A 26,755-nucleotide genomic window follows, 5' to 3' on the forward strand; every position below is an offset into this window, starting at 1 on the left:
CTCAACAAATGCTATGCGGCTATATAGAAATTTGCCCTATTTCCTACCAAGGCATGCAACACCAGCAAATTCTGTGAACTTAATCTGTAGGAAAACATGGCAATCATTTCACAAAAGTCTAAGTTTATTTGGAGAATGGGAGATGGTGTGTTAATGCCAGCACTTGGAAGTGTTAATTCACGATCACTGTTCTGCTAAATTGAGAAACTAACATTCTTTTTCGGGCTGCAGTATGTGTTCTGCAAAGCTTGTGCCTTTATTGTGTTTGAAACTTTTTCTATGATTAATGGTGGGGTTTGTGGCAAGACTTAAAAATTACAGATCTGTCTCCATACTTAATCTAGGGTTGTCTGAAAATGAGATTTCCTAGATTCCACTCGGCTATACTGTTATTGCTGGTTATTACTACTGTTGGTGATTGCCTGTGCCAACATGTCTCTGATATGTTCTTTTTGTCATGTATCTTCTTCTTTTGTCTTTAAACCTTACCACTCTGACCTGTCAGTGCATGCAAACCCCGAAACATCAGTCAGCAAAATGTATGGAAATAATTCCCTTCCTCCATTAGATTTAAGCAACTTAACTTGGTTTCACTATAAGGGGTCACAGAAGAATTCAGTGACTTGTGCTTAGCTTTTTATGGGAATGTAACTTTATAAATGCATTTGTTACTGTCCTAAGAATCATGTTTTCAAACGCAGTGACAAGTTACATCCTTAGGCAGAGTGACATGTAAAAAGGAAAACACTAGATGGCAACATACACGTTCTTTTGTCTGAGTTTGATTTATACCTTTAAGAGAATTATTTGTATTAAAACAGAGGACATTAATGGTTAATAATGGCAGAGAGAGAATTACCCATTAGTGGAGATGTCCCTGAATTGCAGGAAGAACAATTTCTTAGGATCTTCACGGAAAAATTGAATGTCTCCAAGAAGATGTAAAAGAGCTGCTCTCTTTGTATCTCAGTCAAGCAAAGATCAGCAAAACGTAAAAGCAAGACGACTTCAAAGGACCAAAAGTGGAAACTTTTTCTAAGTAGTAGGCATTTTCTTTCTGGTCATTAATGTAAACATTGATTAAGAGCAGCTACTCTTCGTAGGCTCTGAACCACATAGTTCTAAGATCAGGTTTACCAGTCTAGAGGGGACCCGTATGTCATGATGGTGGTCTTCTGTAGGCATAAATGTAAGGGAAGTGTCACTGCCCTGCCCTGACTGCTACACTAAGGAGCTGGGGTGGGCTGTCGTGGTTCAGGGACTGAAATCCAGATATATTGCATAAGTCGTGCAGGCGTTGGTAGAGCCACTGGGATAATCTAGTGTTTTGCGGGAAACTGTTCTGCATGCAGATGGGGCCGGGTTGTAGTGAAAAAGAAAGCATGATACTGCATTTGAACATGCAAGTGCATGTCACCTGCATGATAATTGCCACAAATTTGTTTCTTTCAGATTTTATACTCAGTTTATTTCTTCTTTACGTTAATTTTGTAAAGTTCCTGCGTAATTTAATAAGCACTGGAAGTTTAACTCTTCCTCTATCTGAATTTATACTTTGGGTTTCAATTATCTGAATTTGAAGTCTTTCAATAAACACTGTGCAGATACTCTGAAGGCAGTTTGGAGGTTGTTTTGGTTTTGGTGTGGTTTTTTTGTTTGTGGATTTCTATTTATTTATTTATTTTAAATTTACCATAGTGTTTCATTATTGGTACTGTTTTTTCTGGTGAAGTATATGTTTTGAGTTAAATTTTGCAAGACTACATCTCATTTCATCTGAGTTGCTTTCTTCATTGTAGGAGCAGTTAGAATTTCAGATTCAAAATGTTTTGAGGTTTGAATTAATTTCTCTTAGAGTAGCTATCTTATACTGCTTTTGAGAAGATCAACTGTTAAGATATATTGCTTTAAGGAGCCTAAATTGGCATAATTTCTGATTACTATATTTGGAATGGTGTTTGTTTTGGCTTTTAAAATACAACTGAATCATACAATTTATGTACACCTTTGTGCTATATCAGCAAATTTTACATACAAAATAAACAACTATTGTGATACGTTATATTATGAAGAGTATCAGTGTATCAAATTGGTGCTTTTTATTTTAATAGCAATAGTTGTACTGAATCAACATAATCTTAATTTTGCATTTTGTTTGAATAACCAAACATAGTTTCATTGTTGATATAGTTTTTAAAACTTAAAAACAACAGCTCTAACTTGCCTGGCTTTATTTTCAAGTGATTGTAATATGTAGTAAATGTGGCTAATACTACAAAGAGTAAAACAGGCTGCAGAGCCAGCACCCTTTAATATACTTTGCATAAATGTAAACTGTTTTTCTATGTTTTAAAGACCTTAGTAGTTCAAAAAATATTACCAATTTTATTTGTGGAGAATACAGGTAGAAACAGTAAGAGATTTAGAGCTGCAGTGAACTTAAAACATGCCTCTTAGTGATATGTCTCTGTGTGTGTTTCTAGAAATATATGAGAATAACAGATCTTCATTGTTTTTCAGATGTCAAATTTAAATTTCTATCCCGTTCTGCATGTGAATGGCATTACGATGCCTGTACAAGCCCTTGTTTCAAGACATGCAGGGACCCTTTGGGGAAAAACTGTCAGGCAGTGCCAAAGTAAGTATCTGTATTTTTATGGAAAAGTATGTAGTTTGGGTAATATACTTATGCAGCATAATAAGAATACGAGGGACCAGATGTAGGTTTAGTATAGCAGGACTGTGTTCTTATATAAGGAGGTAAGTGAAGGAGAAAAGAAATGGAATAAAACCTGCTGTGGCACCTACGTGAAAGTGATGTTTCAGTTGTTAGGTAAGTATTGTCGGATTCTGGAATGACTAGTATATTTGTAACTTTCAAGCTGGGGGGGTATTATAGAGTATTATTAAAGAGAGGTGATTACAAGTTTGTTTCAAATAGTTGTGCCCCTGCTTTTTCCTTATGCCATTGCAACAGCCATATCTGTCCTTGCCTTTTCCTCCCAGTTGGAATTTGTGCTGAGTCTGGTAAAACTGGCATTTGGATTTTGGTGTGTAAAAATGTTTGGCATTTCTTAAGCAACAGCATTCAGTATTGAACCTGTGATGGTTCATTTCAAAGGCTGATTATCACGGAGTTCATGCTTTAGCTTAAATCTGAGTTAAAATGGAAGCCATGGCAATGACATCTTGAAGGAGTACACTGAGGTCATGAGATTTAGATAGAACAAGACTGTCTACTTAAAAACACTTTATAGATAAGTTCTGTTTTCCTAAAATTAAATGCTTGATCCAGAAGATACTGTTCAACTAGTAAATACTAATTGTTTTTCTTTTAGAGTGGAAGGATGCATCCCTGCCTGTCCTCTCAATATGTTGCTGGATGAAACCACTCAAAGATGCGTGTATTTTGAAGACTGTATGTTTGAAAAATTATATATATTATGTATGATACTTAGCTTATTAATTTCTTAGGTCTTTAGTCAAATTTTCAAATATTGGTGCTTAAATTTTTGTGACTATGACCTTAGTTATATGAATCTTGAGCTCACTAAACATACATTTTAGTTAAAATAATTTCACTCTCAAAAATCTGAGACAAATTTTAAACTAAGAAAGAAGTTCTTTCTTCATAAAACATTTCAGTAACATTAGATGTGGAGCAAATGATTTAATGAATTTATTTTTTAATTTGTCTATGAATTTTAGAAGTTTAAAGGCAATTGAAAAGATCAGAGTTATATGAGTTAACATAACTTCCTTCTAGCTCTGCTAGCTTCATGAGTATAATTATTCATACATTTCAGAGTACTATTTACTTGTGTCTGATTTCAGGCATTGAACCTGCAGATGATAGTCCACCTTTGCCACCCAGCATTCGAACACCAGCAGTTTCACACATAACATCAAGTACAAGTTTGGCAGTGATCAGTGAAGTGGTAACTTCATTTCCTGTACCTGAAGCAAAAGATGTGGAAACAACACTTGCTTCAAAATTGCAACTCACTGCAACTACAGGGAAAACTGAATTTTCAGCTGTTACATCTAATACAACACTTCCAACCATAGCTTTATCATCAAACATTCCTTCACAGTCAACAGAAATTACATCTGGGAGAAGCACTACAGCAGTGTCCGGGACAACAAAATCTAATGTAAGCTTGTCTGCTCCTGTTGACATTTTCCCACTGTTTCCATCTACTGTCAGTTCAGAAACTTCCACAAAGATACAACCCATCAGTAGTGGTTCCACTAAGCTATTGAGGGCTACAGCACCTCAGACAGTAACTGCTACACATGCAGTGACTACAAGCACAGAATCAGAAAGCAAACCAATTTCTACTTTTAGTTTTACTGGGACACAACGTGTACTTAGAACAGAAATGCCAGTCAAAACTAAAATAATGGAAATATCAGAAATAGCCACAAGGACACTTCCCACAAAAGAAGCACAAGTAAAACCAGAAGGACTTACAACATTTACACCCAGTTCATTTGAATCAATAACAGAAAAAACTACTGCGTATTTGTCTCAGTTTTCCTCATCACCACCTCTGGGCATGCCTTCATATACACCACCTGAAGTTCCTGTTAGGTTTACTGAAGGAACAAAAATAAGCATAGGACAGTCTTTTACCACAGTAGCTAATGCTACAGTAACATCATTTTCTCCTGTGATCACCACTTTGTCTTTGTTAAAACCAGTGTCTTCAGCAACAACAAAACCAGCAATTGTTTTAACTGAACAAAGCGTGAAGACTACGTTCTCACCAACATCCACACCACCTATTTCATTAGGAAAGACAATTACAGAACCTCATGTTGAAATGGTTCAACACCTGGCTGGTACGGCAGAGGTACCTTTCACTACAACTCTAGGTCCAAAGACAACAACTCTGCAAACTCAAGAGGGATTATCAGAAACAACTTCGTTATCATTTGCAACTCATAAAAAGGAAACTCCCAAAACAATATTTCGTGTGGAGCATACATCAAGTTCCGATTTCCCTCTATATTCACTACATCCTAGTTCTACAACTGAAAAATCCATCACTCTTTCTACAAAAAGACCTTCAGTGTCTGTTCCTACTCCTGCTTCTCCAGCTTCAGGTGAATTAAAAAAAACATTCAAAACTGTTTCAACTCCAGGGTATCCCTCATACATAGTTCTAAACACAACAGAGTTCCTGACTACATTATACACTAAATATCCTGTTGTGGCTGAGACTATCAGAGTGACACCTTTGTCTGTTGAGGTAACATCCAAAATAACATCCCCTTTTGAATTAGCAGCCAAGTCAACTTTGTCTTCTGGAAAAACATCTACCAAATACAAATCACCTCTGGTTTCAAGTACAGTGAAGACAAGCACTTCAGCATACTCAGGTAGTGTTACCACATCAGCGATGAAAACCTCTATCCCATCAAAAGAAACCACCACAATTCCTTTCGTAGCTACAGAAAGAGAGTCAGCTCAAAGAACGTCTGTCACTGGATCTCCATTTACTCTCCTTAGTGCAACTGAAACCACATTGTTGACAACACAGCCTGATAAATCACAAGTGGAAAGAATTACTAGCATCTCTACTAGAAAGCCATCTGCTTTTCCTTCTTCACCATCAAGTTCTTCAATCTCTTTAAACATTTCTCTTCCTTCACTACCCTCATATGGAAAAGAAGCATCACTGACAGCTCTCAGTCCTGTGCATACATCCCATGAAACGATCTCTTTATATCCAAAAACAACTATAGCAAAACCTATGTTACCAACAGAAAAGACCTCTCCGGTCCTGACTTTCTCTACTTTATCCACTATAACAGAACAATCAAGTCCAACAACAACAGTATCACATGACAAATCACCAGGCAAAGCCATTTTAAATATCACTTATGCCACATTCTCCCCATCCTCTGAATTCAGCAGTCAGCTCATAACAACAAAAAAAGTAATGACAGCCAAAGAAAAATCAACTCTGTCTGCTTCTGTTGTACTTCCGGTAACAAAGTCTTACGCTTTCTCCACCTCTCAGTATCTAGCAGATAAATCGGTTTCTTCACCTTCTTTAACACAAATGACACCAGAATTGACAACACCACCAAAATACCCAGTAGAAACTAAAATAGTTTCTACAGCATTGAAATCTACAGTCCAAAGTATAACAGATACAGTAAAACTTCCAGCAGCTACAGCTCAGCCATCCTTTCCTCCATCTTCAGTAGGCCCCTTCTCTTGGCAGACATCTTCAGGAGATAAACTTTCAGTACAGACCACAAAGACCATGGCTATACCACATTTTTCTACTCAGAAAGCTATGGAACTTGGTCGTCAGACTTCTGAGCCTTCATTGACAAGCCAAAGCAGTACCCCAATTTACCAGTATCCTGTAGAAACTCTAACAAAATCCACTGGTCAGCCACAACATATCTTTAGCACAACTGAAGCTACAGTAGAATTGACTTCCTCATACCCCTTAATCACCTCACTACCTGTATATTCAAGTATATTACCTACGTCAGTAGGTCCAACAAAAGTTATTTTACCAACTGAAAAAGAATTGCATTTAACTGATTCAGTCACGCAGCCATATGTATCAGGAACAACTTCTGTTTTGCAGTCTACAGTCCCAACTAGAACAACAGCTGACTTGATTTTTGGCACCAGAATTCGCCCTTCCTCACCAGAAGTCCTTGCGGCTTCCTCTTCTTTAGCAACGACTAAAAAAGAAGTATTTCCTTCATTTTCCACACAAAAGGCAGGTACTGGTCTAAAATTCACATGGCAGGCCTTGTTTACTGAATCACTTGAATCAAGTCAAACACTTGAAACAACTACAGCTTCACCAGAACCTGAGTCAACCCCTTCATCGGTTTTGTTACCAGAAACAACAGAAATTCCCGTCACGATGGGGAGTGTGCCATCCACATCAGTGGGCAAAAGTGGTACAGAGAAAACTGCAGTATTACCTAGGCAAGTCACACTTTCAACCACCGCCTACAATTCCACATTTCTAGCAAGTACAATGTTGTCAGCTATGTCCCGTTCATCAGCTGCAGCTTCAGCCTCTTCAATGATAAGCAGTACTGGGCAAAACATTAGTGTTATTTCAGCAGCTTCAGACAAAGCAGAAGCAGTAACAGAATCCATCACAAGCTCTGTGAAGTCCACCTATTTTTCTGTTACTTCAGAAGCAAAAGGAGCCATGCCCCTCGATACAGTAAAATCTGAAGAGCCAGAATTAACAACAGAAGTCCAAGCCATCCATACTCAAGGTGCTACCGTTACCCCAGAAACACCTCAGACATTTTACTCTCCATATTTCACAAACACAACTGCAGTTCCTTCTAATGTAAGTGTGTCAGTGCTGCCCAGTGTACGTTCATCCTCTGAACCAAAACCTTTTTCTTCTATAGCTGCGTCATTGGTCAGTACTACTCAAACTTCAAAACTTGAAATGTCATCTGAGGCGCAGACGCCTTCTGTGAGTTCACTGCTAACGATATCTGACCATTCAAATGACACAAGATCTCCATCAGTTTCCTCATTTGCCTATTTATCTACCAAACCACTTTATGGCTTGACTACAACATTTTCTGGTGGACTGGCAACAGTTGAAGCTGTGTCAGGAGTCACAGCATCAGCTTTTATGCTGCCTAGAGAAACAGCAACTCTTCAAACTTGTACAGTGAGTAACTATAAATATTTATCTATTTGGTTTTGAATATGTCTTGGTTACTTTTACACACTGATAAAAAAAAAACGTGAGCCATACTTTGATCTATAGGATTTAAAGTATTTGTATCAAACAGGGACCCCTATTATTTTCTCAATTATATCTGTAACTTTGGATTATTTCATTGCGCATAATGGTTTTTATAAGTGCTATAATACACTGTGTTTTGGGCATCAGTTTCCTGAGTGTGACTGTTACAGGAATGTTTTCTGGCAAAATATGATGCTTCATATTGTTCAATGGCAGTTTTCTGTCACGTTGCCCTCCTTAAAGTATGTCTTTCCAGAGATCCCTGTTGTTATTCCTACTTGTGCCCTTCCGTGCTTTTCCTTCTCAACTTCTTTTAATGTAAAGTTAAAAATTCCGTAATGCTGTTCTCTGCTTTACAACAGGACAGCAGTTTTAAACTGTCCTCAGAGTGGCTGGGTTTTCAAAAGTGCTCTTCACTTGTAGCTTCCATCAGTGTCATGGGGATTCATAAGTATTCTGTATCTGAAGAATGTGACCCCCTTTTTTGAGCAAATACTCTGCAATATTGCGATACTAGCTCGGTAAGAATGGTAACCTGTGTCTTTTATTAAATATGCCTTAGCCAATCACAGAGAATGAGTGCATAAAATACATTTGCTTGGAGGGACAACTGATCCAAGTTAATAAGTCGCAGAACTGCCCATACAATGCAACTCAACCCAGCTGTGGAGTTTTAGGATTTGCTACTCAAATGAATGGTGACAAATGCTGCCCAAAGTGGGAATGTGCATGTAAGTTTTAATTATGCAGTACTTTTGAAGTGAATTTAGTTAACATTTTAATGCATGTGTAAGAAGGCTAAGAACTGACACTTCTATACCGTGGCACAGGAATAGAAGATGCATACTGTAAGGCTTACTCATTGCCTAATGCAATTCATAATTCTAGTTCTACATCCAGGGAAATTAAATCAAAATGCTCCTTTAATGGAGGATATTCCTCTTACCCAGCTTAAGGTATCTTAAGTGGACATGTCTAGGTCTAACTTAGACCCATCTTGTCTTCTGTCTAATCAGAGGACACCTAGTCAATATAGTCAAGGGACTTTTTGGTTCATCTTATATCTACTTCAGGATGAGAAGATTCCCTGGACTGTGTTAACAGTTTGGGGACTGTGGAAGCATAGCTTTACTGTAGTCACTCCCATCAATTACCTATAATTGGGCAGGAAGAATCCAAACCTTAAAAAAAAATCAATTTAGTCCGTAATAGCAAAGAAAGGATGTAGAGATAAGCAATTCAAATTTCTGCTTATGCTCTAGAGTTTGAAATAACTAGGAGTAGAACTCCAAGCCCTTTGAAACACAAAAGCTTTAGCAATAAGACTGGGAAGAAGGAAAATGTCCACATGAGCTCCCACCTTAGGAACAAGACTAGAAGGGAACTAAGGATCTGGCATGATCCACTGTCATTCATGGTTTTTGCTAGTTTGGGGTTTGAAAAATTGCAAACCTTTGCTGGCAAGAACTGTAAGAAAATAACTGATTGCAGAGGCCTGCAGGTTGTCCCACTAAAATATGCAGAATTTGACTCTGCTGTCCATTTACAGAGGCGCAACAGTATCAAATATAGCTTAAAATATATGCTGCATATATGAAACTCTAGTAAGCTAGTTAATCTTATAAAATTTATTGTTTTATCTTCACATTTTGTAATATTTACAGAAATTCTAAAATAAGTTAGAAAAAACATTTGATTTATTTTTCTTAGGTCGTTGCACAATTTTCTCTGATCTGAGCATTGTAACCTATGATGGAAATCACTTGGCTTTATTCAAAGAAGCATCCTACGTTGTTAGTCAAACTCAAGATGAAACTATAACCATCCACGTCCTTGACTGTAGAATGGTAACTAACATTTATCAGCTAACAAGTGGTGTTCAGTACTGCTAATAAGATGTATCTTAAAAGAAAAGGCATAGTAATACTACATAGTTGTGGTTAATTATTCACTTCTGTGAAATATCTATGAATTGTACTTGCACTTTACAACGCTTAAGAATTGTATAGCACTTTATCACCTGACTGTATATGCATAGTTCCTTCTGAAACAGCTGCAAGGTGAGAGGTAGGTCCATGTTATCTGATTATATGGTAAAATAGACGAGGTGGTGAGAGATTAAGTGGATATACATTTATTAGTCACTTCTGTGAATGCCATCACATAATAAGTACCACCATAGTGTACCAGTGTACCACCTGTGTATTTCAGTGCATTATTTTTATCTATGTTATGTGGAGAAATTTGCACTGGAAACACCAATATTCAGAGCCATAAAAGACTGTCGGACTGTCAGACTAAATTAGACCACCCTGTGCATTCCAAGTCTCTGACAGGGGCAAATACTTGTTTCAGAGAGGGAAGAGAGAAACTCTAATGGGTATCCTGCCTAATGGGTAGTGTAGATTGGCTTTGTGTCATGAAGCATTAATTTCTCATGAGCCTTTACAAAACTCTTTAAACTACAGTCTCTTCTATGACAGCTAGGTAATTTTGATGTCCATATAAATGTCCATCACAAAGCTTGGTGCCAAATAATACCTTGTGGAGGTTAATTCCAGAAGCTCAATATGATTATATGAAAAATGAGATCTGTTTATGACTTTCAGATTTGTTTTTCTGTTGTATTCAGTGTTTTCTGTTTTGTTCAGCACCTTGTAGCTTGGAAAGTATGCATGTATTTCTGATCCATTACTTCTGGACTGTTCATATATCATATAGATTCATCATTCCTAGTCTCATTCTTGCTCACCTTCAGATACGTAGTTCATATTTTTTGGTGTCCAAACAGCTAGTCCGCCATATTTTTTTCCTGAAAACCTTTATTTCTGTTGTAATTTCAAGATTGGGTGATACAACACAGTTGCTAAACACAATAGAATAATAATATTTTGTTTGTTTATTTTGCCAGAATGCTATCCAGATGAACTTTGTAGTTCAGACTTGAAACAACAGTCAGCAGCAGTTCTCCTCTCTTAAAAATATACCTCCCTCAAAATCCTTAACGTCGCAGTACCTAAAAATAATAAGCAGCTAATGTATAAAGATTTTGCACATTATAACTATGGTTGATGTATTTTTGCTTTCTCCACAGAGTAATTCAAATTCAACTTCTTTGTGCCTGGCAATGTTGAATTTAACCTATGTATCAAACCAAATTGTTATCAATCGTTTAAGTAGAAAAGTAAGTATTTTGAGGGTTTGTTTTTCTTTGCCATTTAGATAGCATCTTCTGTAATCAACTGCCTCCTCATGTAGGTACTGAAGGTTAGAGTGGGACACAATAGTTAATATAATTCATGGTTCTGACTTTGTAATTTAGTAAACTGCTTGTAAATTCAAAGAGTCAAACTGTGATACAAGGACAGTTAATGAGATAAGTCACAGAGCAAGGCACATAAACTGTTAGTCTCTTCAGTACCTATATGATCTTTGTGGAGGTGAGCCTGATTTCTTTTGAAATTAGTTATGAGAGATTCCTAAGCTGTCAAGAATCTGGCCTTAGTTCTTCTACCTACAGCACTTGGTACCTGACATTTAACCTCTTTTCTGTGTGTATTTTAGATAACAGTAAATTCAAGATTTGCTTGGCCTACTGTTAGAAAATATGGGTACAAAGTCGAGGATTCGGGCTTCAAGTATGCAGTTGAGACCCCAACAAAAATCAGAATTCAGTGGTTTCACAACACAGGCATGATGATTATTGAGTTTAATAGTACCGGAGAACCAAAAGCTTTGGGACTATGTGGTAAGTATACAGCAGTGCAAGAACTAAAGACATTTAGATGCTTTGCTAGGGAAGCACATTTTCCTAATTATATAAACTATCTTTTGCAGGATCTGGCCCAAAAGAGTTATTGCAGATCATTGCAAAATTTAAGATACTATTAAAATTAAATTATTATTAATTTTGTTAATTGTTGAAATTATGTTTGATACCTATCCACGTAATCACTTTTTACCCATAGTGTTGCTTCTGACTATAACGTGATTGAATCACAGGCATGATTGCTGTAACCAAACCCAAATAAGTAAGTCAGGCATAAATTCGTAATATCAAATAAGGTCATTTACAGATTTAGTGTTTGATATCCATCTGATAGGAAGCAATATGTGCTATTTTCAGTTTCTAAAGGTCAGAATTAACAGGAAATGTTAACTTGAGAGAACTAATATTAGTTTATCTGTTGCAGGAAACAGTTCAGAGGGAATTTCTTAATAGTAACAGGTTAAATAGCCATAACTTTGCACTCTGTTAGGCCTGCTCAATAGTTTCACATAGTTTCTTTCTAAAAAACATAGCCTTGAATAAGCTGTTGGTGCTATAGCTTTCGCAAGCATGTATTTGTTGATGTAAATCCCTACTGTGACACCTGAATCTGTAAATTTATCTGCTGTAAATTGGAGCTGGAAACCAGGGTTACAGAGTTCATATAATTACAGTGGATATCTTTCCAGTTTCAGAAAGGGCAAATGCCTGTAGCTCAGTATCAAATACCAGTGATAGCTTACTCCAGTTCCAAGTCCTGCAGACAGTAATGTGCTTCTTGCAAAGGACGAGAGTTTGAATTTACTGCCATTTTGAAATTGGATTATTATCTGTAATTTGCCCTAACTTTTGTTTTCAACATCATTCTTGCTCTGTTTGGCTAATTGTTATTGTAATTAGATCAAACAGAAACAAGAAAGTAAAGACTGTATTTTTTAGTAAGCCTGATTATTTTAGTAAGCCTGATTCAAGTTACCCTGAAAGTCTCTTTTGCCTTTACCTGTTCGATTACTGTGATAGGGAGAACTGGGAACATTACGCTCCTGGTTTACAAGGCACTTTAACTAGGTGACAACACATTTCTGTGGATGGTGTTCCAAGTACAACTTCTTCAGAGAATGTGCTGTATTTTTCTGGTATTCATCTCTGATTGGGATTCTCTGCATAGATCTTCCTGCACAGTGCTGTCTGGTGTGACTTACCAGAGCCTGCTTTAAATGAGCTGGTTGTACTGCATCTTTTCAGGATAAATTAGTCTACCCTGATCACCTGTGCTTTCTGTGTTAGTCTGCTTCTTGTATTTGAGCTTTCTCAGATGTCTTTTGGCTGAACTGCAGTATTGGTAGATCCGGATTTCTCAGCTTCATGGAAATGATAAAACTGAAGGCACCATTATGGTTTTGTAGCAGCAAGCATCCCTCGGAAGGATCTGTGTCAGCAACAACAGTGTCTTTTACAGTGGAAGGATCGGGCAAATGTGGCAACTGGTGAAGAGCTGGTGTGGGAGATAAGGGATGTGGGAAGGGAACACGGACATCTCTGTAGCAAAACTGGTGGCAGAGAGTGCAAGCATGTCAGTTTTAGCTGCAACCAGATCCTGACAAACCAAATGTGAAGCCTTAGTTTTGCTGTGTTAAGTCTCCTTGTCAATGTATAAGAGAAGTGGTGGAAAAAGATATCCCAGACACAATAGCAATCCTTTAAAGTCTCTCAGAACCATCAAGTACTTCCTACTTGTGTTGCATAGATTCACAACCTCAAAAAGGTCAACCAGAAACATTTTTGGTCGAATAATGGTTACAGTTTCAAAAGCTGTTTTACTCTCTGAATGCCTATTGCTGTATCACTGATTGTCAATGGCTTGCTCATGTCATCGAGAATTGGTGAAAAATGGTAAAACAGACCAGTTCTCTAGAAAGGGTTAAATCCACAAATATTTTTTGAACTTATAAAGATTCAGAACTGCTATGCAAGTTTGTGGAGACGTCAGAAGAAAACATTCCAGAAGTCTGATACAAAAGTCTCAGAAATTGTGATTAGGAAGAAAGAATGGGGGACTGATCCATCATTCTGCTTTTTTGTACCTGCTGGCTCTTAAAGGACCTTCCAGAGGAGACTGCTGTAATACTTGGATGTTCTGTGCTGACCAAAGTTACTCTCCATGTGTTACATTGCTTCCTTTGCCCCAAGGTGTTTCAAAATTGCCAACTACCTTAGCTTAAACAGAAACAAAATGTGATGCTGCCTTCTGAGAAGTGAATACAGAAAAGTTTGATTTTTTTTCCTGCTGAGGGGTAATATAAGTATACCTGGAAGTGCCAAAGGCTGCACTTTTCTGGTAGCTCTTAAGCCAGTAGATGCTTAAGACTGCTCAGAAGCATAAGTAGAATAGTACAGTATTTCTGAAGTACAGTATCAGATAAGCATCTTGGCATTTTATGGGAGTTCCCTTTTCTGATAACATTTACAGTTTTCTTTTGTTGCTATACATGGAGGTGCTTTGTAACCTTTTTGAAAATACGTTTTTGTTTAGTGCTTTTGCAACAGAGGAGTGAAGCTTGTGTGCCATAGGTGGGCTCTCTGAACAGCTTTTTGATATGCAATAGATTCTCTTTCACCCATCTTAATTCATAGATGGATCTTTACTTTTGCTTTGCTTAATTTGTCTGAATTTTGTGTGTTTTGATCCTGCCAGAGACTTTCCACATCTCTTGTGGGTTGTGATACTGTCATGTTGCATGAGTTTTTTAAAAGCTGTTTACTTGTTTGAATATGCCACTTCAAACATACTTCAGAATGAACGGTGCAGTGTTGACCCACTTTTTTCTTCTGGTAATACACAGGTTTTTGTGACAGAAGCTTGGAAAATGACCTGATGCTACCCAACAGGACAGTTCTAAGCAAAAGTGATGCTCCATTGACTTTTATAGACAGCTGGCAAGTACCAGACACGTTAAAGTATGTTGGAGAAGACAGGCATCAGGAAACTAATTGCTCAGTCATGGACTGCTCAGAGTGCTTAAGACTAGTGTTGAACCAGACCTTCAGCAGCTGTCATCCTTATGTATGTTAACTATTTTGAAAGCTTATATTTTGAGAGATGCAGTTCTGGTATAACTTTGTATACTTGATAATTCCATTAATGTGAAACTACATGTTAACCACATCTGTGGAATTAGATAGATACTTTTTTGTATCTACAGTTGCAAGGTAAAAATAATTGAAGAGTGTGCCAGCTGGATAGGAGAGTTGCAATAAGCAACTAACACTTTCAGAATTCATAATATATCTCTGTTAGTTTTGACAATACCATCTCATTTATAAATCAGTCCCAGCTAATTCAACTGTATCAATATGAAGTAGAGCAAAGTACAATAAAATGGTTTTAAGATTTAATTAATCCTTAAGTGTTCAATAATTTAACGAGTTCCAAATTGCAATGAGTAATCTGAGAGCCTGCATTCTCAAAGGCTCTAGAGACAAGGAGTTCCAGCTTAGAGAGATGAGAGGGTAGAACAGACCATTTAAAGCAAACCTAAAGCAAAAAACAAACTCACAGTATGCAAATAGAGTATGTATTTGTGGTCATATGAGTACATTTACCATTTCACCTTTTGTATATTGTTAAGTTTGATGAAGAGGAGACCAAAAATAGACAAAAACATAGAGGTAAGGAAGAACACGGAACAATGATTAATTATGCCTTCTATTGGAAAAACTCTATTAGTTCTTGCCTTGGCTCTCATAAGAGATGAAACTGAGGAATATAAGGATGTCTTGTATTTTTTCAACATTCAGGAAGCCTTACTTTTAAATGCTAGCAGAGTCTCTTTGTACACCAGTGAAGGCTGGTGGCCTCTTGCTTACTGTGAACCAAGAACTTTTGGCTTGTTTGTAGCTGATATTTTAAAAGGTCAATCTTTTTCCTACCTAGCAGGGTCTCTATGAAGCTACAATATTTTTTGTTTTTTCTTCATTAGGTTCCACCTGAGCTGTTCTGTAATATATGGGTTCAAGACACTGAGTACATTCGAAATCCATGCATTTCGCTAGCTGCCTATGTGGCAATGTGCAACAAATTCAATATTTGTATAGAATGGAGGAGCTCTGATTACTGCCGTAAGTATTGTGCATGTATGCGTACCTCTAGTGTTCAGAGAGACAAAATTTGCCTAATGTAAGTGTTACTGTAAGTTGAAAATACTAGTGCTCCTTGAGTCCTCATGTACTTTGGAAGTCATTGAGATAATAAATTCAGCATTTTTTTATGATACAATTCAAAGCAGTGTGCAAAAGGAATCAGGATCATTACAGCCATTTCACAGATGGAAAAGGTAAGCTAAAGAACCCTGCTCAGAAGTCTACCTCTGGCTTATAATGTACTTAACTGTAGAAGTCAAATCTTCTCACTTGCGATGTAGTGTTCATTTCTCTTAGCCACTTTCCACTGATAAAAGCAAAACACAACAAAATTGGTTGTGGAAAGAAGCCACAGAAAGTTCTGTGGTACTTTGAAATGGCGATGTCTGCTTGATGCTGCTCCAGAAAGCTGTCTTTGGAGAAAGGACTAGAGAAATGAAACACCTTTGAGATTAGATGGAAAGTAAGGATTCAAATCTGAGAGCTAGAGTATCCTGGCAGAAGACATCTCCTGTAGCAACATACTAAAATGTGAGGCCAAATGGGATCTATAGTTGTCAGTAAATAGAAAATTTGCATTACAGCATCTCTTTATGCTGTCAATGATCACCTAGGAAAAGCCGTATGCGGTGATAACATAGGGAGGTCTGTGGTTTCAGTGCTTGAAAAGGGAAAGACTTATTGATGAAACACGATCCCCAAAAATAAGAGAACTCACTGTACATGGAAATCATAAGTGCTGTCTTTTTTTAAAGTGATTTAAGGTGGGTACGTGCATACGGACTTCATGAAGGCATGTCGTAATGCCCTGCAAATAGTAGTCATGAGGTCTAAAACTTAAAAACAGTCAGGTGTTGGTTTTTTTGTTTTTTAAATCTTCAGTTTGTATGCATTTTACTAGCAAATAGCTGTTTAAAAAGAGATCTTACAAAATATATCTGTAAATATAGTTATGTATTCCATCCATCTTGAAGGAACACATCACTCTCTTATTTTTGTACCACAGTGACCTCTGGTGGTGTGTGCCTAGCAAGGAAGAACCATGAAGTTGCATCTGGATTTTGTGGTCACTAAGTGTTGATATGCTGTAGACTGATTTTTAAAAGCCTGAGTTCCTCTATTTACAGGACTCTAATAGCTATTTCCTGTGGGGCATTATGGCCATTTTTTTTTTCAGTAGTGAGGAGCTGAATAAAATCAACCTTCTGTCCCAGTTAATCTTTAAAGTCTTAAACTGGAACCTTCTTCATTTTTGAGCACAGTCCCTTTGTGAAATGGACTTAATCTCATTACCATGATTCCAGATGGTGTTGCTGTATGATTTAGGTATCATTACATGATAAGGATCATATATTTTGGTGGTTCCCAGAATGACACTGCTGGCATTTGTAGTCATTCTCTGTTTGCCATATTTATGCAGCTTTAATCACTGTTTTGAACCAATGAAAGATCATGTTCAGTTTTCAACAGCAAAAGTTAAGTCAAAATGAGATGCTTTTTTGGTCTATTCCTGCATGCACCCATAACATGCCAATGAATTTACATTAGTAGTATAAAGAATGTTAGATTTAACTCTGTTCATTGACTTAAAAATAACACGCATGCAAGAGAGTAATGAATGTGGATATGTATTAAGTATAGTAATGAGTTCATCCGATTCTTTATTATTCCATGTAAAACAATGGTGAATTTGCCTTTACATATATACTTTTGTAATTTACAAAGCTTTGCCCTTCAGTAATCATTGCATTTTCTTTAGCTACTACAAAGTATTCAGAATGATTCAGAACACTGTATTATTAATCTGCGTAGTATTTGCAAATGTTTTTGAAGTTTAAATTACTTGATGTCAACACTGTCGCATGGTTTGGTGTATCTACTGCCAAAATGCAAACCAAAGCCTGATGAAAACGTTACTGCAAGAAGAAGAGTCCTTCTTGTAAGGAGGTAAAAGGTAAAAGTGCTCGCAACTTCCTTTTGTTTGAATTTGTCATGTAGAAGGTAACTGGTCTATATCGGTGTTTTAGGTTGATAGATCCTACTGAGTTGGCAAGCACAGGAACTTGACAAGAAGACAATGATGTCTTCTCTTAGATACTGCCTCATTTGATTACAACTTCAGAATGAGTGATATGTTTATTTCCGTCCTAGCCTTCCCCTGCTCTGAAAACTTCTCCTATCAGGCTTGTATAGCTGCCTGTGAGGTTGCAGATAGTTGTCAGAATAACGAGGTTGCTTCTCTGGACTCAGACTCCTGCTCAGTATTGACAGAAGGCTGCGTCTGTGCTGGAGGGACCATCCTTCACCGAACTCACACTGCTGTCTGTATTCCTGAAGAAAAATGTGGTATGTTTGGAAGTGATTTTCTTCTTTATTATCTGCAAGTTGGTGGTCACATACTTCATTAGTAATGAGTCAAGTCCTGGTCTGATGTTGTGTGGATTCTGCATATGTCATTCAATTGAGGACTCTAGGTATTCAGTAAACATTAACTGTACAGGTGAGCAAAAAGGGACTGTCCTCGTGACATACAGTTTTGCTCACCTTCTCTCAGCTGGAGGATGCTCTTCAAAATGGAAGCTTTTGCTTATGTTTATGCATTCTGGTATTCTAAGTGTATTAGTCTTGGCCTCCTTTTCACCTAGCCCTTTGCCAAGGGGTCCAACCTATTGATACTAAGTGGTATTCAAAAGACATACAGCAACAGTTAATTACACATTTTGAATGATACATGTGTATGTCCTATGTTCTTTCTGCCAGCATTGATATTTATTTTCATTACAATTCTGACTGAGCACACCAAATTGTGGACCGATACTTAACACTAACACCACAAACCTGAAAGATGCAGTTTATTATAAATCAGATTACATAAAGCACTGTAAATTAATAATAGTTTTGCCCTGTGTGAAATACAAAAGTAACTTCTTTTCAGATCACTGCTTTAAAAACGAAGGATTGGATTGGGATTTTAAGTGACTAGCCTTGCAGTAGAGACACAAAAAAAAGTGGAGGCCCTGATCCTCTGGAGGGTATTGAGTGTCTTGCTTTCCCATACAAACTCGGTCTCAGACTGTCTCCTCTTTCACTTTTTTGTGGCGTGATGGGGATAGGTGATGCCTTTGAAATTCTGGGATTTTTATACTTCATAGTTCCACACCCACTGTGGAAGAAAATGGTGGTCAAAATTTGAAGTAAAAAGGAATTACTTCCATTTTCTATTGTCCTGATCTAGCTTGTACAGACAGCTCAGGAGCACCTCATGCAGTAGGTGAGATCTGGAAAACTTCTTTGAGTGGATGCTGTATGCAAAAATGTGTTGACAGTGACACCATTATTCCCGTGGAGTACAACTGCTCAGATATCCACAATTTAGACTGTCAGCGATTTGCAGAAGTGGCCTTGCTTGTTCCTGGTGATCAGACATGTTGTCCTCAGAAGATCTGTAGTAAGTATTCCTTAATGATTATGAATATTGCCCACTGGAATATGCAGCTATCCTTTCTCTGTGGTTTGTTTTCCTGTTACACATCCTACTTTTGAAGTGAATGGAAATTACTTCAATTTGAATTTACAGATTATGTAGAAAACTGTAGAAACTTTGTACTATTTGGCTTAATATCCAGTAGGCTTTGGGGGAGAGGTAGGAGGAGGGGACAAGGGTTATAAGGACTGAAATAGCTCTGTGTTTATTTGGATGTGAATTGTGTTTCTCTCAGCTGTACAGGCTACTGATTTATTTTTAATGTCCAAATACAAATAAATGATATAACTAATTACTAGGGAAAAAGATCAGATTATTTTTTATCTCATTTACAAAGTAAGCAGTAGAAAAGGATATAAAACCTTTTTTTTAAAATCCTTATTTAGCTTAAAGTCCATCTTCAAAAAGAAATTGCAAGCAGTTTTCATGTTTTGACCACCTAGGATGATGTTGCAGCGAGTTTTCCACAGGAAATTTTTTTTTTTTTTTTTTTTTTTTTTTTTTTTTTTAATTCTCACAAGTTTAACTTTGCCTCCATGGAGAGTGTTGCAAATGCCAGACACTTCTGAATATTGCCTCAGGGGTTTTTCCTAGTTTGTTGTGGTTTTCATATGCATGTTGTTATTTGGAGATTTGGGGTATCAAACTGCAAATACTGCTTGCCACTGCTCTACTAAACTTATAAATGCATAAGATAGTTTAGAAGGGTCTTTTTTCTTTCCCTTTATGTAACAGTTTGTAATCAGAGCCTCTGTGAACCCCTAATCCCTGAGTGTAATGGCTTGGAAAAGCTGGTCACTTACTACAGTGAAGAATCCTGTTGTCCCAACTATGTTTGCGGTAGGTTTCTTTTGAAAAGATAAAAATGTTCACTCTGTAAAAGACATTCAGTAAACTAAATAGATCAGCTTAGAAGCAAAAAGATAGGTAGTGTAGACATCATTGTTAGTACAGCCATTTACAAAATTCTCTTTCATCTAAAAGCTCAGAGTTGGCCTGTGCCTCAGTTTGAGCAGATATAATGATGAAGGAGTCTTCTGTTTAATGATCAGGAGAGAATGTGTCTTTGCTCTCTTGTGATACAAGGTAAAAGTTTTTTCTAAAGTGTCTTGTAGTATTTCTCTGCTCTGCACTGCCATTTCTTAGGGATATAGCATAACAAAGGAGGAATGCTGTACTTCGTATAAAGAAATAAATCTGTTGTACTTTTTTCAGAATGTGATCCAGCAAAATGTGAACCAATGGAGCAGATGCCAAGCTGTCAAGATGATCAAACACTAATTGCTGCTCGGGTGGAGAGTACCTGCTGCATTTCCTATATATGTGGTACAGTATCCTGGCTGGTTGAGACTATAAGTGTTTTTGCATATGCAACGAAGTCTACTATTATCTTGCCAATTAAGTCTCCTTGTACTTCCTTTAGCTGTCCCAACATAGTAAGTCTTGAAAGTGGTTAAAAAAATGGGCATTAAGTTTACAAAATGTAAGAAATGGCAACAACCATCAAGTCACAAAACACCTTTGTGCAACTGAGTAGTATTCTTGGATCATGTAGAGGAGTGGTGGTGGAGTTCGTGGATGAGGGAGTTGAGGGTTTTTGAGACACTGTCCATGTATAGTGTGTGGACTAGCTGCATGAATATTTTATCTGAAAGAAGTTATATATATGCTCTTGCTCCCTATATCCTGTTGTATCAGCTATGGCCCATCTTAGTCGGTGGTAAGTATCCCATATGAGAATATTACGCAAATTTATTCCGTTCTTTTGGGGTTTGGCAATTAATGATTTAATTCAAGAATAAAATTGCACTTTTGGCATGAGTATAGGAGTTCCTATGTTACCATATGGTTGTTTTCTGTATAATAATGTGATAATGAGGTCCTATTGAATTTACTCTATTTTTGCACATAGACATCTGAATCAAAGGCCAAGTCATCTTGGTTAGCTCTTCCGTGTGCAGAAATTTGAGTGTTAATAGGAAACTGGAATTACACTTCTGTTATTTACAGTAATCAGGGGGTCACCTTGATCATGTGATAGCAATGTGCTGTGTTTGGCTCTTCTCGTTGTCCATACAGCATCCTTCAGTCTCTTTTTTGATATAATGAGTCTTTGCACTGTATGTATCAAAAAGTACCTATTGTGGTCTTCATATGTGTTCAAGTGGGAGGATAACACTGGGATCACAGGAAATGCCCTTTATTAGGGATCAAAGATCCTATAATTTGGGCAAAGGAGCATTCCTGAATACAGCAGGGTGAATTGGTAGGAGAGAAAATCTAGCAAAATTTTTCATAATAGAAAGGGAGAGAAAATCCTGTTTGTTGTGATCTGACTCACAAACAATGTATTCATTCTTTATAGCAGGGGACAAAGGAGAGGCAAGCTGCACTGAAAATTAGCCTCTTCTATAGGGACTATAAGGGACTCTAACACAGAGTATCTCTGTTCTCTTTCATATGTGTCTGTGAGAAACTTACGGGCATGTTTCCTAGGCAGTAGTAAAATTTCTTCCTATGCTTTAGATTTAAATAATTGTTTCCTCCAGCATGCGGGGCTTGCTCTGATCAAATACCCAGCTGTCAAGAAGGAGAAATTCTTATCGTGGATGGCAACACTACAGAGAGGTGTTGCCCTACATACCAGTGTAGTAAGTTTGACTTGATTTTGATATTTTAAGTAATAGAGAACATGTCAAATTTTGTAGTGTGGATGTTCAGTGCCAGAAATGGTGGATTAGAGATACAGATCCCCTTGTGCATATAAGCAAGCTATCATCTGTAGTCCTGAACAAATAATCTTTACTTTTAAAATTTCATGTGCCTAAAGCATTATCTGAATATCTGTATCATGGAGACAAATGAGTAATTTCAGGCCCCAAATTCTGGAGATTCAAAACTGTTCTAAATATTTGCCTAGAGTAGTTGTACTCCACGCTACTATTACCTGATGGCTAATGATTAAATTTCGATTATTAGTCTTTTCAAGTAAGATGTTTTCTAAAGGGTTTTATTATGAATAAGTCATTTACTATCTCTTGATTCATATTTCCATTCATCAAAATATGACAACCTTGTGTTTATTGGACTTTCTTTTCCTTAATTTTAGTTTGTGAAATACATCGTTGTCCTGAATTCAGATGTATGCTAGGCATGTCTTTGGTGGAGGTATGGAGCCCAGAGAAGTGCTGCCCCTTTCGGACATGTGGTAAAATTACTAATTTTCATTTTAGTTGCCTTAGACAATAATACACTGGCAAGAGCTTTGGCCTCTTGGGTTTAAGTCTGGTTTAAGCCAGCTATACCTTTGTGATCTGCTCATGAACAAATGATACAGAAAAGTCACCTCATGGTACAGAACTTCTTAATCTGCCTGTTTTGTTTTTTCTTGCTTCACAAGGGTGATCACATACTGTAGAATTGCCTGTCCAAACTGGGTGACTTATCATCTTGAAAATTTTGTAAGAGACAGTAAATTATTTATGGCTTTAAAAGAAAAAAAAAAAGTTAGGTTCACAGGTCAGGAATTTGCCAGTTTACAAAGACAGTAGTATATCATACATCTCTCTGTGATGCCTTAAACACAATTCTCCATTGCTTTATATTGATTGTAATGATTGTCATCACTGCAAGGAGGCTAGTGGCTAGAATGATCATCTTTTTTTTAATGTGTTCAGGTGGACTGCAGTTGATACAATGCTGTAAATTGTAATAAGTAAAGGTGGTCACAGAAGCTGGTATTGGTTTTCAGGATGGAATAGAAATCAAACATAATTCTGGACTCCACAGATGGGTATATTTAAAAAACCAGCAGAACTTCTTCTTCAGTGTTTACTTGTAAATCGGGAATTTCTATTCTCTCTGATGTTCTACTTTAAGCAGATGGGATAAAACTTTCTAAACTATTGTTTCTGTAATTGTATTTTGTTTTAGAATGTGCATGCGAAACAATCCCCAGACCTCAGTGCAAACTGGTATGAAATTTATATTCTTTGTCAGTATTCTTTTATTAATTTCTTAATAAATCTATTTATCAGAATCTTATTAATAGTTTTATGAGTGAAATATGAAATGCCATGTCATTCTCTTTTTTAAATTGCTTCCAAGAAGATATATCCATTTTTAAGAAGCTAGTTAAGTTTAAATATCTTGCAGAATAAAACGGCTGTATAGCGTTGATATTTCTGGAGTTTTTTATGACCATATCGTGCCCTGAAGTATTTGTAGAGTAGAACTGCTTCCATGCACTCGAGGAAAAAATTTTGTTTTTAAGTTGTCAGAACTAAATACTTCAAAGCATCAGTGTTTTGTTAATATTATTTGTTATAGTGAATATGTTAACATATATCATGCACTCAGACTGCTGACTAAGCAGAACTTTTAAACTCTATTTCATTGTGACTTGTTCTGTGTTACAAGAATGCTTATTAGCATTACTGGGTTAGGTTCTCAGTACTGGGTATGCTTTGATTTTGCTTGTCATTATTTTGTACAGAAAATAATGTTGCAATGGGAGTAATTTATAAAAATTACAATTTGGAGTCCTAGGAAGGAATTGAAAATAGTACTCATTTTTTATAGGGGAACTTCAAAATGCTTTGTAAACGAGGTGGTTGTTAGTACTTTCATTTCATAGACGAAGAAACTTGGGCATAAGGAATCAGGACTTGCAGAAAACTGGGAGAAAAATCTTAATATGCATACGTATAAACAATGAAAAGCAAAATTTAAAAGTATATCTGTGCTATTGTAATACTATTTATGTCCATGAAGTTATTCCATGAAAGAATACACTCCACACTGCGTGGAGATTTCTGTACAAAGGCAAGCCATTGCATTTCATTGTTGGCCTGGCTTAGTCTTTTCTGTCCTAAATGTCTGCTGTACTGACACCAACAACCATTCCTGTTTTCAGGTGTAAAAAAAATTCCCTTTTGGTTATCATTACTAAATTAAATGTCCCTGTGGGTGATGAAAGTGAATTCAAAATAGGTTTCTAGGGGCAAGAAATACTGCTGCTCAAATCCTGAAGGAAAGGTGTTTAAAAGAAAAAGATCATACAGATAAGAAAACACTGTCGTTTCACTTCTCTTTTTTTCTGCTTTTATGCACTTAGGGGCAGAAACTGCAAATAGATGAACAGTTTCAGAACAGTACAGAAAATATCTGTAACTGTGTTACGTACAAATGTGGTAAGTCAGAAAAGAATTTAATTCAAAGAAATACCCTTTCAAGTGCTAAGGTAAATTAGGAATTATAAATCGGATGTTCACTTTGAACATCAGGAGTTCTGTGCAGGGAAATAGCAGACAGAGTTTTGGGAAAGTTGGGTGGTGTTGACTAAGCAGCCTGCATATTGCTGAGCTGGAGTAAGGACTCCAGCAAGAAACTAAAACACACACTGAATTTCCACATAAAGAAAAGTCCCGCTAACCCATTATGGGACTACTGAGGAGCTGGTAGAGACATGCTTAAGTGCTTTACAAGATCAAGGATAGCGTTCAGTACCATGCAGATTCATCTTGGAGCATGCCCAATAGCATCTGAGAAAACTCAGGAAAAAATAATTCCTGTGGGGCACCCAGTTGGCCAGTAGAGTTGGGATTGTCCTTGCCTAGATTTCTACAACAAAGATGTATACTTCTGAGCTAATTATCCTCTGTGCCCTCAGTAATCAGTGGGGAGAAATAGACATTTCTCAGGTACATTTCTTATCCTGAAGTAGGCTTATAAAACAAATCAGTTGAAGAAGCCTGCACTGTCATTTTGGTGGTACAGCTAATAGAGTATTATATATTTATTAGATTTCATGCATGGTTATATATTGAAATAATTTGGTGATTGTAGTGAATGAAGCATTAGGCTACTATTAACAGTTTATATTTGAAAATCTGACCCATAATTCTTAAAGAGGTAGAGTAGTTTTTTCCATTCCTGTTTTACCATTTGAAACATTTTTAACAGAGTTTTGATACCAAGCTGACTGTCCTGAGCATGCTGTTTACTTTTGTGTTTTCTTGTAGTAAGAGACAAAGTTTGCCTGAGTAATGAGAGAGGTGTGCTGCTTCCTGGACAGACAATCGTGGAACACAGTGCAGATGGCATTTGCCGTATTTCTTATTGTACAAATGTGATTGATCCCTCCACTAAATACTACCGAATAAACACATCTTCAATAGACTGTGCTGTCAAGTGCAAAGCTGTAAGAAATTCAGAATTTTAGACATACGTATTGTGACTGGTGGTCTTAATTACATGTTGTTGGATTTTGTTGAGTAGATTACAGTCATAGGAACAAGATGGAAAGAGTAACTATGAGATCTCCCTCTAATGATGTGCTACCGCACTTCTCATAGAAGTTTATAGAAGTCTCATTCCCTTCACTGTTTTCTCCCCTGTGTAAATCTTATACAAACTAATGTATATGGCATACTGCCACCTTGGACTAATAGCATACTGCCACCTTGCATCCCTGTATAACTTTAGCTGCATTATGTGCAAACTGGTACAAATTCGTGGTGGACTTTAGCTCAATAAGAATTGGGAAGAGAATAATTATAAATAGAAGAATAATTCTAAATGTGGTGAAAACAGCTTTATAAAATAAGCAAATGATACTTTGTCTTTTTACAAAGTATGATACATTACCATGGGAATATTATATAGATTACTTTTTCTAATTATGTACTTACTTCATGTCTAATGTGTAAAAAGTCAAAATTTCAGTGGTTCTTGAAGTAAGCTGTCAGACTTACATTTCAGACTGGTAGGAAGACCAGTTCATTCTCTCAGAGCTGGAACTTCTCCCCATTTACTTCAATTAAGATCAAAGGTATTTTATAAAAGCTTCATGAATGTACAGTGTGTACAAACGTAAGCTATGCAGTTTTGAAAGTGATTTAAAAACCGTCCCTAAAATCAGATACGTGAAAAAAATCTGCCCATTACAGTAGTAAAATGTCGAGCTGCAAGATGTTTTCATACAAGCTATAATCTGTTTGATTTTGGCAGAACCAAGTCTATCAGCCTCCAAAAGATTTAACAACTTGCTGTGGTAGCTGTAAGAACTTGTCTTGTCTCCACACTTTCAGCAATGGCACAGTTTCCAATTTTAAGGTAAGTTTATACATGTCTTATTCCCTCAAAATATTTAGAAGTAAACAAAAAAATTATGAGATACTATACACACACATTGCCATATAAAATGTGCAAAGAGCACCTTTATTTGGCCAAATACTAGGAATAGTTTTGCATGTACACATCATTAATTTCTTGGAGAGCCAATCATATAGCTGTCTACAAAGATTAAGGGATTTTGATATATCAGAGAATTATTGTCAACTTGACTATTTTAGAACCTGCTTAACATTATATGTGTAGTGGACTTTTAAATTCTGTACTTAAACAGGACTTTAACATGCGTCTAAATTATATTTTGCTAAATATAAATAAAATAAAATAAATAATAAAATAATAAAATATAATAAAAATATAAATTCTATTTTGAATCAAAAGTACTACTTTTGATTCAGACAAGATCACATTCAATGGAATTGTATAATAAATACTTATAATACTGTTTTTGCTGAGTTGCTGAGTAAA

The 26,755-nt window shown here is 36.7% G+C and overlaps 1 protein-coding gene across 1 annotated transcript in view; it reads left to right on the forward strand.

Annotated features, from left to right (window-relative positions):
- OTOG (otogelin) overlaps positions 1-26,755 on the forward strand; it is a 112,928-nt gene that overhangs the window by 78,457 nt on the left and 7,716 nt on the right. Inside the window, exons 34-52 of the mRNA XM_072864588.1 lie at positions 2,521-2,638; positions 3,339-3,418; positions 3,835-7,682; positions 8,323-8,491; positions 9,471-9,607; positions 10,855-10,944; positions 11,325-11,508; positions 14,373-14,593; positions 15,510-15,648; positions 17,821-18,015; positions 18,905-19,117; positions 19,889-19,993; positions 20,369-20,479; positions 21,703-21,804; positions 22,263-22,361; positions 23,087-23,127; positions 24,270-24,345; positions 25,177-25,355; positions 26,165-26,269. Coding sequence (XP_072720689.1) covers positions 2,521-2,638; positions 3,339-3,418; positions 3,835-7,682; positions 8,323-8,491; positions 9,471-9,607; positions 10,855-10,944; positions 11,325-11,508; positions 14,373-14,593; positions 15,510-15,648; positions 17,821-18,015; positions 18,905-19,117; positions 19,889-19,993; positions 20,369-20,479; positions 21,703-21,804; positions 22,263-22,361; positions 23,087-23,127; positions 24,270-24,345; positions 25,177-25,355; positions 26,165-26,269 — 6,212 coding nt within the window. The remainder of the gene's footprint in view (positions 1-2,520; positions 2,639-3,338; positions 3,419-3,834; positions 7,683-8,322; positions 8,492-9,470; positions 9,608-10,854; positions 10,945-11,324; positions 11,509-14,372; positions 14,594-15,509; positions 15,649-17,820; positions 18,016-18,904; positions 19,118-19,888; positions 19,994-20,368; positions 20,480-21,702; positions 21,805-22,262; positions 22,362-23,086; positions 23,128-24,269; positions 24,346-25,176; positions 25,356-26,164; positions 26,270-26,755) is intronic.

The sequence above is a fragment of the Ciconia boyciana genome, chromosome 6, assembly GCF_034638445.1.
Source record: "Ciconia boyciana chromosome 6, ASM3463844v1, whole genome shotgun sequence".
Classification (NCBI taxonomy): domain Eukaryota; kingdom Metazoa; phylum Chordata; class Aves; order Ciconiiformes; family Ciconiidae; genus Ciconia; species Ciconia boyciana.